This window comes from Myxocyprinus asiaticus, chromosome 5 (assembly GCF_019703515.2).
Source record: "Myxocyprinus asiaticus isolate MX2 ecotype Aquarium Trade chromosome 5, UBuf_Myxa_2, whole genome shotgun sequence".
Taxonomy (NCBI): domain Eukaryota; kingdom Metazoa; phylum Chordata; class Actinopteri; order Cypriniformes; family Catostomidae; genus Myxocyprinus; species Myxocyprinus asiaticus.
Window position 1 is genome coordinate 26,578,418 of NC_059348.1, and position 12,612 is coordinate 26,591,029.

At 41.7% G+C, this 12,612-nt stretch overlaps 1 protein-coding gene across 2 annotated transcripts in view; it reads left to right on the plus strand.

Moving 5' to 3' along the window:
• LOC127440667 (chromodomain-helicase-DNA-binding protein 7-like) overlaps positions 1-12,612 on the plus strand; it is a 74,965-nt gene that overhangs the window by 46,691 nt on the left and 15,662 nt on the right. For both annotated transcript variants that reach the window (XM_051697392.1, XM_051697393.1), the window contains 16 exons: positions 4,191-4,326; positions 4,577-4,702; positions 4,847-4,912; positions 5,689-5,744; positions 6,574-6,688; positions 7,231-7,314; positions 7,518-7,655; positions 7,779-7,900; positions 8,097-8,340; positions 8,509-8,685; positions 9,807-9,950; positions 10,055-10,328; positions 10,549-10,759; positions 11,172-11,367; positions 11,596-11,763; positions 12,017-12,196. In XM_051697392.1, coding sequence (XP_051553352.1) covers positions 4,191-4,326; positions 4,577-4,702; positions 4,847-4,912; positions 5,689-5,744; positions 6,574-6,688; positions 7,231-7,314; positions 7,518-7,655; positions 7,779-7,900; positions 8,097-8,340; positions 8,509-8,685; positions 9,807-9,950; positions 10,055-10,328; positions 10,549-10,759; positions 11,172-11,367; positions 11,596-11,763; positions 12,017-12,196 — 2,437 coding nt within the window. The remainder of the gene's footprint in view (positions 1-4,190; positions 4,327-4,576; positions 4,703-4,846; positions 4,913-5,688; positions 5,745-6,573; positions 6,689-7,230; positions 7,315-7,517; positions 7,656-7,778; positions 7,901-8,096; positions 8,341-8,508; positions 8,686-9,806; positions 9,951-10,054; positions 10,329-10,548; positions 10,760-11,171; positions 11,368-11,595; positions 11,764-12,016; positions 12,197-12,612) is intronic.

The window sequence follows — 12,612 nt, forward strand, 5'->3', positions numbered from 1 at the left end:
CAGAAAGATCCCTTCTCAGTGGTGCATCGCATGTGGCTCTTTCCCCCACAAGAGGACTGTTTTGCATTGCAAATGCACACCTCTCATCTTCATTTTATTGGCAGGTTCTCAAGCAACTCTAGCAAAGCCCCCATTTTAGTCAGTGATGTTGTTTTCTAACTGCAAAACCACCTAACCTGGGTGGGTAGATCTCCCGGCCCTTTGATTTTCATTTGTCTCATGTTGAAGAAGTCACATTTTCTCTCTCTCTCTCTCTCTCTCTCTCTCTCTCTCTCTCTCTCTCTCGTAGATTATCTTCACTACATCCGGTGCACTCAAATACGAAAACCACAACAGTTGTGGTTGCATAGGAAGTGTTGCAATGTGTGTACTTAATGCTCTTCGCTTGCGGGACCAGCATGCCTTTGCTCGCAAGTCTCACTTCAGCACCTTTACGCCAGACTGCTTGCTTATTTGTCCTCAAACAAGAACTCCGTCTAGTCACCCCTCCAGGCTTCAGCAAAGAAAAATAAAGTTGCTGTCTGTGTGACATTAAACTTCAAAGACAAAGTGCAGAGAGGTGGTTTGTACAACAGAAAGAAAGGGCTAAACATCCAATTCAAAGAAAGAAAGGGCTAAATATCCTCACTGTTTATTTTATCCTTCCAAGACCTGTCCCACCAGGGTTTGGGAGGTTTCAGTTCCTGTGAAGCCTTGTGTTTGCTGCTTTGGTGATCCGAGAGAGAGAGAGAGAGGGAGAGAATGAGATCGTACGGTTAATAGATTGAAGATGAAGTGTGCAGAACACTGAATGTGCAGCCGCTGGGGGACAAGCAAAAGTGAAGAGACACATTGCTGGTGCTACCCACTTCCATCAAAGCCTCGCATTTTTAAAACGAAGAGCCAACCCACACAGTATACACATGAAACGCCCTCTAATTTGGAAAAAAAGAGTTGGTTGAATAGTCCCTGGAGAATTTAGCCGCCTTGAGATCTGTTGCTTTGTTTTTCAAGAGGATCAACGGGAAAAATATGGGGGTCTGAAATGAAACTTTTTTTTATTTTTTTTTTTTTATTTTTTATTTTTTTCTCCCAATTTGGAATGCCCAATTCCCAATGCGCTCTAAGTCCTTGTGGTCGCATAGTGATTTGCCTCAGTCCGGGTGGTGGAGGACGAATCCCAGTTGCATCTTATCACGTGGCTTGCTGAGCGCGTTGCCACAGAGACATAGCGCGTGTGGAGGCTTCACGCCATCCACCGCGGCAACCACGCTCAATTCACCATGAACAACCACGCCCCACCGAGAACAAACCACATTATAGCGACCACGAGGAGGTTACCCCATGTGACTCTACCCTCCCTAGCAACCGGGCCAATTTGGTTGCTTAGGAGACCTGGCTGGAGTCACTCAGCACGCCCTGGGATTCGAACTAGCGAACTAGCAAACTCCAGGGGTGGTAGCCAGCGTATTTTACCACTGAGCTACCCAGGCCCCCTTTGTATGTGGTTGTGGCATGCATGCATGCATCTACAGCTCTGGGTAGCAGTATAAGAAAATGAAGCTGCCTAGTCAGTGATGGCGAGTAATTAAATGGCGCTACAGCTTGAGTGATCTTGCTGTAGGAGCCCAAGGAGCGACACTATTGCTTCCCTTCTGATTCTTCCTTCACGCACATGCAAAAGCGCACACATGCCAGGGTTTCACCTTTATTGGCCCCTAACACTTTCACAAACTTTTCCACCAATTATCACTCTCCATACTTCTGTCGAATCTCTCCTTTTAGGCCCTTCCTCTCATTCCACGGCACGGTTTGTTCATTCTCTCACATATCTCAACTCACCCACACACATCCTCTTTCCACACATTCTCCCTCACAGTCCAGCACTCTCGGTAAGGCAGGCATTTCCCCTCTCAAAAATTTTATGCAGAATTTAGTGCAATTCTGATCCCACACCCACTTTGATTGCCCTCAGTAGCACTCTGTTTGTAAAATGGTGTGTTCATGTCTTTCTGTTTTAATGTTCTGTGCTTTTTATATATATATGACTAGTTAAGAAAATTGGCTGACAATTAATTGTCAAACAAATAATTGTGATTATGATGATGTTTTAGGACTTTCACGATTATGACGATTAATTGTCATACCAATTGTCATACTTTTTAAGGTGTATGTGTGAATACACCTTAAGAAGTAATTTATATTAAACTTGGTATCATATAATAAAATAGGTCATGATTATTAAGTCCTTTTAATACTTCAAAAACTTTATTGCACAGGAGTAGAATGACATGAAAAATAATTATCAAAATATTTCCCAGTGCTTTGTCTCCCTTTTAATCAACTTTAGTCTTGGTCCATTTTACTTTCACACAGTTGTTTTTGGAATGCAGCCAACCTGAATATCTATTATAATATAAAATATGCAATAGTAAAATATTTCTGTGCTAAATTCATCACTTTCACACAGTATTTTGAGGCACTAGCCCTTATTTTGCATGAAGACCTATAAGATTCTGTGTAATTAAAAATGTTTCATTCTATTATCTCCACATCTTGCAATGACCAAGATCATTTGCCATTATGCAAATGTTAAATTAAGTTCCTTATTTGAATAGTAAAATTACAATTTGAAGTGCACAATAATCATAGTTATTTCAAATAATCATGGTTAGATCAAATAACTGTAAAATCACGACAGCCATATATATGACACCTTATATTGTTTGGTTCCTCTTAATTGGCCTGTTTGCTTTTGAAGGACACAGACATCCATTTTGTGTTTACCTTTGCAAACTTGTTAAAGCATGTTTGTTCTCTGTGATTCTATGTCATTGTTTATGTATGCGTGTTTACGTTTGCACCTGTGCAGTACTGCAAAGAAGCTGTTAACAGTCTGTGTGTGTGTGTGTCAGTGCAGATGCTATTAGAGCGAGCACCATTGGTGGGGGGGGGTCCAGCTGAAGATGAGTCATCTCACTGGCAACGGCAGGTGTCCCATTAACCCTCTGGCCCTTTCTCCTCCTGAGTGTCAGCACTGGAGCTGTGTGTCTCACTAAACCTGCAGCAGGGCCTGTGTCCTCCCCCTACTAATGCCAATTAGCCCCTCTCTCTCCAGCCCTTCCCACTAGACTATACTTCTGGAGCTTCTGTGTGTTGCCTGGGTTCTGTAACAGCTCTTTGCCTTCTATGATTCATAAGATCAGCCATTGAAAGGAAGCCTGTCATACCCCAAACCCACCCACCATCTGAGAGTGTTTTTCCTTTCCTCATGGCTTCCTCATTCCTATATGCCTTTATTTTTTTCCTTATTTCTGGCTGTGTTTGCTGAGCAGTGACCGTATGAAACCTAAAGCCACAGAGCGGTGCGGCTGCAGGTGCTTGTGGAGTGTTGTAGAGAGAGACACTGACTGAGGCAAGCAGATGGCTTTGGCCAGTGGCGTCCAGCCAGAGGAACAGGTGCGGGTCATGTGACCGCCGGTTACCAGGGCGATTTGATTACTCTTGGCGTGCAAATGAAAATGAGTGAGGGCCCCCAGAGTGAGAGCGCACAAGAGCCTCCCTGGCATTGTGTAATCTGTGGCAGGGAGAGAGCATGACACTAAACTGGAAGTGGAGTTAACAGATTTCCTCTCTTCACTCACTCTCATTCCCTCTGCTTTTGTGTCTGATACTGAATGCTAGTGGGAAAGCCCAAAAAGCCCTTCTTTTTTGTTTTGTTTCCTTTTTTACCTCCTTTGTCCATGTGAACATGAGGGCTACAGGAAAGAGTACAGGAAACTGTGCATTGTCTTATGCCTGTGGAGTTAACACATCAAATCATTGTTTCTGTACTTAGTCCGTTATTTTGTACAGAACTTGCATTGTCATTCTCAATATTAGTTGACATGACAAGCAGTAACTCCATCTAAAATACTATAGACAGCATTTTGTAATTTGTGTATTTATTAAACAGTCACTTATGACCTCATTTTAATAGCCTTTTAAAAATAGTCTCACTGCAGAAAAATGTAAAGCGTGAAGGTGATTTATGGTGAAAAACTTGAAAGAAATGGTAGCCAGATACCTATAATAGCATAAAATATAGGGGTAATGGACTTATGTCCAACTACATGTATGGCAGTTGTCTGTTAAAAAAAAACACTTATCAGTATAATCTGTGGTTTGTTGGGTGAAACAGTTACTAACCAAACCTCTCTGCTCACCCACAGTGCTAAGAAATCTGACTCAGAGTCCGGTAACAGCATCAAGAAAGAGGCAAAGCGCAAGAGAGAGCCCTCAGTCACCTCAGATGTTGAGAAAACACCGCCACATTCACCAGAGGAGGAAGAGGATGATGGTGTTCAGGTAAAAATAAAAAAAAATACAACAATTTTGAAAAATCTCTGTTGCTAATCATCATTCTCACAAGGGATTAGGTGAGGTGTAATTATTTTTTTGTTAGTCATTGATCCTGTTGATCTTTGCCTAGTGTTTAGATCCAATATGTTCTGGCTGATTTGTTAATGTCTCAGAACACTTATATTTTGGAAATATTTTGTGTCGTGATTTTTGTATTCTGACAATGTATAATTTTGTATGTGTGTGCTGACTACAGAAGAGACGCTCTAGCCGGCAGGTGAAAAGGAAACGCTACACTGAGGATCTGGAGTTCAGAATTTCTGATGAAGATGGAGATGACTCCCCAGGTCCAAAATCTCCTTCAACCACTTCTGAGCAGCAGGTCAGTACCATCCAAACTTACAGATGTGTGTTTTTGTGTTGCTTGGGTAATTAGGAGTCAACGCGACAGAGTTGGAAAACTGCTGATGTAACATGCAGTTTGTTAATAGGCATGATGGATGTTCTCACACTGAGTGTATTGTAGGAGTTGCTGGATGCGGAGGGCCCTGTGGTGGAGAAGATCATGGGGATGCGCATGGGAAAGAAAGAGGTGAGTTGCCCAAAGCCTCTCACATGAGCTTTAACCGCTGCTCTCTATTGGATAAGTGCAGATTACACCTAACAGTTGTCTCAAATGCTGCCCCAGACCCTTTTATTGCCAAGGAGATAGCTGAGTGGGTTGATAGTGTCTTTGGCTGACAGTAGTGGTATTAATCCGGCAAAGGCTGACAGCGCTGCTGAGCCGTGGCCGGTTCAGAGCAAAGCCGGTGCGAGGTCTTGAGATGAAGCCATGTAAGAATAAACTGTCTCTCAGCGTGATTAATCTTAGCACCTTACACACAGGCAGTGGCAGCAGTAGCGTGCAACATTACTCCTTTGAAACAGCTCCACAAAACAAAGCTCCCCAAGCTCACCGGCCAAAAATAATACACCGTGCACTGCTCTTAGTAGCGCAGCTGCAAATGGGCTCCCGCCCGAGGAAATGGTAGGTTTGGCGTCTGCCGTAGCGCTGTGGTTTGGCAGGAAGCCAAGCCCCGGGTCAGATCCCTGTGAATGGGGCTGTGTGTGGTAGAGGAGCTGAAGTGATTCATGACTCAGCCGTGCAACGTACTATTTGCTGGAGAAAGAGAATAGGAGGAGGAGGATTGCTCTTTTGTCCTGGGGCATTAGAGTTAGAGAGCAGATATCAATGCCAGAATGCAAAGCTTCACAACTTGTTTGTCACAGGAAATGTTCGCACAATAGTGATTTGTATGCTTCAGACATGTTATGAAAATTCTAATTTCAAACACCAAATAATGTTCCTGATTTGCTTCTGTTTTACAGCTGGAGTCGGGTGAAGAGGTGGAGGTTGAGGAGTTTTATGTCAAATTCAAAGGCTTGTGAGTATCCGCTCTACAAAGCCTGCCTAATTTGACTCTTGCATAATGTTGAAAATTACAGAATAATCAATATTCCATTCAGTCCTTTCAGACAAACATTATGTTGGAGTAGCACTGTTGGCGCTGTGTGTACAATCATGTATTCTTAGAAGTTAAACATTAATAGGACCTAATAGCCAAAAAGTGCAAACAAGCAACTGTTAGTGTACAGTGCCCCTATTAAATGATTATGCCATAAGCTGTTTCTCATATTCAGGAAAGTTTAAAACTACTCAAACACTTGAAACATGGCCTGTCAATACACCTTTGAAAATAATTTATGGACCCTTTTTCACATTTCCTTCTGTAGAGGTACATGGGAGAACCTAACAAATATTATTTTTGTATTCCCATTTGCTTAACAACAAAAGAGAATGTACACCGTTATGTTTCCACGACTTTCCAAAAGAGGAAAAAAATAGAGATGGATTATGGCAGTCACAAGATTTCAAATTTACTGTCTTTCCCTCAGCAGCTGTATTTTTAAACTCCATCGCAGTAGTTTTGACTAGTTATTTTTTTAATGCAAGGATAATACAATACACAGTATACTGTTATAATTATACATTGAATAAGTAGAAATTGAAACATTTGCTGGATTTACGCTGCAAAATTAGGGCATCATTACAGTCTGTGAAAAGGTTCCTTTGCATATGAACAAAACAAAAATCCCTACTCTGCTCCTACATAAACATGCACAGTCCTATTTATCTTTGGGTTTTTTAAGTGCTCATTTATGCACAATAGTTTCTCTTTGAGGTCACCCAGGGATTTTTTTTTCTCTCCTCAGTTCGTACCTGCACTGTCGCTGGGCAGACATTGAAGAGCTGGAGAAAGATAAGAGAATACAGCAGAAGGTCAAGAGGTTTAAAGCCAAGCATGCCCTCAGTAACTTCCTAAGTGAGGTTAGCATCAACCCTCCATTTTACTTGTCATCCACCATTTTGTTTTATTTTCCACTCTGTCTCCCCCACCATTTTATGGCCCTCACTGATAATGGTGGTAGTATGTATGCTCAACAATGGTGTGTTGTGCTGGTATTATGATGGCTTTTTGAACAATCTCATCCATGCTAAGGCAATAAAATGCCTCACTTCAAGCCCTTATCTCTGTAGCATGCAATCTCCCAGCAAGACACTGCACATGCAGCCTAGTTCAGTTTACAAGTTAAAGTAATTCAGGCAGTTGGGTTGAAATGTGTGCTGTTGAAGACTTTCATTTCTTGTGTGCCACACTACTCCACGCTATATTCAAAAGGGCTTTTCAATCAATCAAAACCCAGGTGGGGTTTTCCCAGAGAGATTTATGCCACCCACATCAGAAAAGCTGAGATATGTTCCACCAGGTAGATTCTGATTTAGAGGTTTGAATGAGTTGTCTCATCTGGTAGTGAAACCACCATTCTGCAGTGTTCCATCTAACCAATCAATCACACTCTCATTGTCAGATGGATGATGAGCCCTTCAACCCAGATTATGTGGAGGTGGACAGGGTTCTGGATGTGTCTGAAAGCACTGATGAAAATGGAGAGGTATGCCTTTTTTATCCATCCGCTTCACTCATTTTCAAACCATCTGTCTCTCAACACATGGATTACCTTGATTTAAAGCTCTCAGAAGATGGGGTGCTGCTGTAAGGTTGTCAGATAGACCCCCCCCCCCCCCCCCAACAATTGTGAAAAATGTGAGAACCCTCTTTTGGATGACTCTCTTTTGTTGATGCTTGTTCCTGCAGCCTGTATCTTTGTACCTGGTGAAGTGGTGCTCCTTGCCCTACGAGGATAGCACGTGGGAGCTAAAAGCTGACATCGATGAAGGGAAGATTGAGGAGTTTGAGAGAGTGATGTTGCGTGATCCAGAGCTGAAGCGCGTGGTAAGAGCTGGCACTCCTCTAGCTCTTTATTTTCTATTTTGAGCACTGTGTGAGTGAGGGGAGAGGGCCACGTTCTTGTGGTTGCACGGAAACCACTAACGGGAATTGTTTTATTTGAAACAGGAACGACCTCCTGCTACTGACTGGCAGAAATCAGAGAGTTCCAGAGAATATAAAAACAACAATTCGCTCAGGGAATACCAGCTGGAGGGAGTCAACTGGATGCTTTTCAACTGGTACAACACGTATGTATACAATTACTCAGTCGTCCAGCTGCACTGCTCATTCATACACAGGCTGAAGTAGAAATGATGGTTGCACATTTTAATGCCATTTGAATGCAGGGAGTTTGTAAAATATTGCAGTTTCTACTTGAAAATCCATGTGTTTAGCAGTGGACTAACACTTACCATGAACTTGCACTCTTTTTTCTACTCTTAGACGAAACTGCATTTTAGCTGATGAAATGGGTCTTGGCAAAACAATCCAGTCCATTACATTCCTCTATGAGATATATCTGAAGGGAATTCATGGTCCTTTCCTGGTGATTGCACCTCTTTCCACCATTCCCAACTGGGAGAGGGAGTTCAGGACATGGACTGAACTCAACGTAGTGGTCTATCACGGTAGCCAGGCCAGCCGAAAGACCATTCAGGCTTACGAGATGTACTACAGAGACTCACAGGTAAAACAATTTTTTTTATCACTGCATAGACATGGATCATATTACCTCGATTATTCAGTGAGTTATTAGAGGTCATGTTTCACAAGATGTCCAGTTTCTACAGGACTCTGTGCATAAAGCTGTGTTCTCAAGGGCGCTTCATCATAACTGAAATCTCTCTTCCTGCAGAACCGGGTAATAAAGGGAGCCTACAAATTCCATGCAATCATCACCACATTTGAGATGATCTTGACGGATTGCCCCGAGCTGCGGACTGTGCCATGGCGCTGTGTAATCATTGATGAGGCTCATAGGCTCAAGAATAGGAACTGCAAGCTTCTTGAGGGGCTAAAGATGATGGACATGGTTGGTGCCTCCACATCCACTAAGAAACCCATAATTTTGCTCAATTATCTGTTTGCCTGTCTTTGATCTTTTTGCCTCTTACTACTGTGCTAATGTAAATACGTGAAATACTAGAAGTACTGTAAGGAGCTTTGCTAGATGCTGGGTTCCCACAGTCATCGAAAACCTGGAAATATGGCGTTTTTAAATTGTTTTCCAGGCCTACAAATGTCACAATTAAGAATATACAAATTAAAAGTTGTAAATTTGTATAGCGAATATATATATATATATATATATATATATATATATATATATATATATATATATATATATATATATACATTTTTCTATTAATGTTTCTATTAGATTCTGCTAGATATTGTTCCTGTGTAGAGTAAAAGTTGCTCACAAGCCATAGTGAATTGTTCATTTTGAGTCTATGGGCATTTTCAAACCTGTAGTTCGTTTGATTAGTTTCGAAACGGGCTAAAATTGTTACAATGTTCATTTTCTTCTTGGTTCGGTTTTCTTTCACAAGACAATATTTCAAACGGATCAGATCAAGCGGTCCCTTCTTTGGTCACAATGTTTGTGTGCTGTTCTGGGATTTAACTCATCCATTGATATAGAGGTTAAAATGATATACCTGTAAAAAAAAATTAGTATTGTTTATGTCCCGGTTATGCAAAGGGTTGCCGCATTGCACAGATTGTGCGTTCCAGTCAGAGGTTGCGCTGCAAATACCCATCAGTCGGATGGATAGGAGTTGTAAAATGTATGGCATGTCGGGAGGTCTCGGACCAATTGTTTTGGTGCGGATCTGAGTGCTGCCTTGTTCACATTTGCCTAAACAAACCGAACTAAGGGAGAAAACGCACCAGGTTCTGGAACAAATGCTCCAAACGAGCCAGGTGTAAAATCACCCTTTGGCTCTAAATCTGTTGAACCAATTCATCAATTTGGCCTGAATGATTCATTAGCAAATCAGTCTAAATTTGAATGATGTTTTAAAAACTCTCATCCAGTAATCACAGATGACTGGAAAGGGCATGGAAATTCATTGGCCAAAAATGTGGGAACCCTGTAGATTGGCTCTTACTCACTTGTTAAAATGTCACTTAATTCTTTATATCCCATAGGAACACAAAGTCCTGCTCACTGGGACCCCACTACAGAACACAGTGGAGGAGCTTTTCAGTCTCCTCAACTTCCTGGAGCCAGATAGGTTTCCTTCAGAGGCCACCTTCATGCTGGAGTTTGGAGATCTGAAGACAGAGGAACAGGTATAGAATATTAACAGTTGTTCTTAAGTCACCACACTCTGTGTAAAGCTCTTCAGAGATGCCTGGATAGATGTTCTCTAATGTATCTCAAATGCTGGTTTCAGGTGCAAAAGCTGCAAGGCATTCTCAAACCCATGATGCTGCGCCGACTAAAGGAGGATGTAGAAAAGAATCTTGCACCGAAAGAGGAGACCATCATCGAGGTGGAGCTGACCAATGTGCAGAAGAAATACTACCGTGCTATCTTGGAGAAAAACTTTGCCTTCCTATCGAAGAGTGGAGGAGGTGGCGGAGGTGGTGGAGGAGCCAATGCTCCCAACCTGCTGAACACCATGATGGAGCTGAGAAAGTGTTGCAATCACCCCTACCTCATTAATGGTAAGTAAAAGTAAAACTAATTAACCCATAGGGGACACAAGATAAGGTGTGGTTCAAAATGTAAAAATAGAAAAATGTTTTATTAGTTTGCAGGGTGAAAGGGTTTGTTTTGATATCCTGTTTTGACTGTATTTGTTTCATTTGAAAGGTGAAAGCTTAAAGTATGCAACAGTTTCATGAGCCACAGCCAAACAGAAATTTTACTGTTCTGTTCCTGTAGGTGCTGAGGAGAAGATTATGGAAGAGTTTAGGGAGAGCCACCCCACAGACCACCCAGAATTCCACCTCCAGTCCATGATTCAGGCTGCAGGAAAACTGGTGCTGATCGACAAGCTGCTCCCCAAACTGAAGGCTGGGGGTCACCGTGTGCTCATCTTTTCCCAAATGGTGCGCTGTCTGGACATCCTGGAGGACTACCTCATTCAGAGACGGTAGGATGTCTAATCCTACAGCACTGCCAACAAATTGGAGAGCAACACAATTTGAAGAAGATTTAAATGCTATCTAAAATGTTGGTGTAGAAATGGGAAATTAATGGAGTAATTTGGCAAGTACTTGGGATAGTTAACCCAAAACTGAAATTTATATCATGTACTCACACTCATGTTGTTTATTAGCTTCAGTCACCATTGACTGTTATTGTATGGAAAAAAAGATGCAGGGAAAGTTAATGAAGGCTTACATTGTGCATAACATCTACTTTTGTGTTTTGTGGAAGAATGGATTTCATACTGGTTTGAAATTAGTAAATAATCATGGAATTGTAACTTTTGGTTGAACTAACAATTTTAATAAAATCTAACTAATATATCATTTAATGTGTCCTAATTTTCTGCTCTCTAGGTATCCATATGAGCGTATAGATGGCAGAGTTAGAGGAAACCTCCGCCAGGCAGCTATTGACCGCTTCTCACGACCAGACTCGGACCGATTTGTGTTCCTGCTGTGCACCAGGGCTGGAGGACTGGGTATTAACTTGACTGCAGCTGATACCTGCATCATATTTGACTCTGACTGGAACCCTCAGAATGACTTGCAGGTAAGCATGGATTCATCACCATGTTGGACATTGTAATACTCGTGAAATGTACCAGACCTTTGTGAAGCCATTTTATTTTATACAGCTTATTATAATAGAGCACTTCCAGCTGAGTTACTGGTTGGAATGCAGCTATCACATTATGCAACCACAGCCGTTTTCTAGGATGTGTGTGTATGTGAGTCCTCAAAGGCAGTGTGTGTGACCATTTTGCGGTGTTGCCTTCAGGCACAAGCTCGATGCCACAGGATCGGACAGAGCAAGGCTGTGAAGATTTACCGCCTGATCACCAGAAACTCGTACGAAAGGGAGATGTTTGACAAGGCCAGTCTGAAGCTGGGACTGGACAAGGCCGTGCTTCAGTCCATGAGTGGGAGGGAGAACGCTGCCAACGGGGTATGAACTGCACACAGCATCACCATTTTGTGGAGTTTCAGTAAAACTGTATTCCAGATGGTTCATTAACCAAACATACTTTTCCACATTTTGGCAGTCAGTGTATGGATCTCTAATTCCTGTGCACTGAGAGACTTATTTTCCTTTTTAGTGTCTGCCTTAATTTGTTCACTCCATGAAATACCCAAGAATAAAAGAGTACATTTAATGAAATCTCTTTTAGGAAAGCTAATTCATTACTACTACTTTTCAGGTTCAGCAGCTCTCTAAAAAGGAGATTGAGGACCTCTTGCGGAAAGGAGCATATGGAGCTCTAATGGATGAGGAGGATGAGGGATCCAAGTTCTGTGAAGAAGACATTGACCAGATTTTGCAAAGACGCACACAAACCATTACTATTGAATCAGAGGGTAAAGGCTCAACGTTTGCAAAGGTGATTACATTTAACATAAATTATTATTCTTTTTTATTTATGTATTATTTTGGCTGTGGGCGTATTGATATTTAGCATTATATTTCCTGAAATCACTACATCTGTGACTACATTTCCATCCAAGGATTTTTTTGCGGAAAATGTTTTAGCGCATCAAAATAAAGCTGATGGAAATGCAAATTATCGCTAGAATTTTACAAGTGTCATAATATTTTTCCGTTTAACTCTAGCGCATAAACGCTATGTCGATACTTTAAATGTCGTGAAAAACTGGTTTGGAAACACTTTTTGTCGAGAAAACTGGCATTAATGCAAAAATGTAGTCACATGACAGAATGTACCTGTGAATGTACCGATCATTAGCCTGTGTTAATCACGACGACATCCTTGAAAGCCAATTTAATGTACGTGATTAT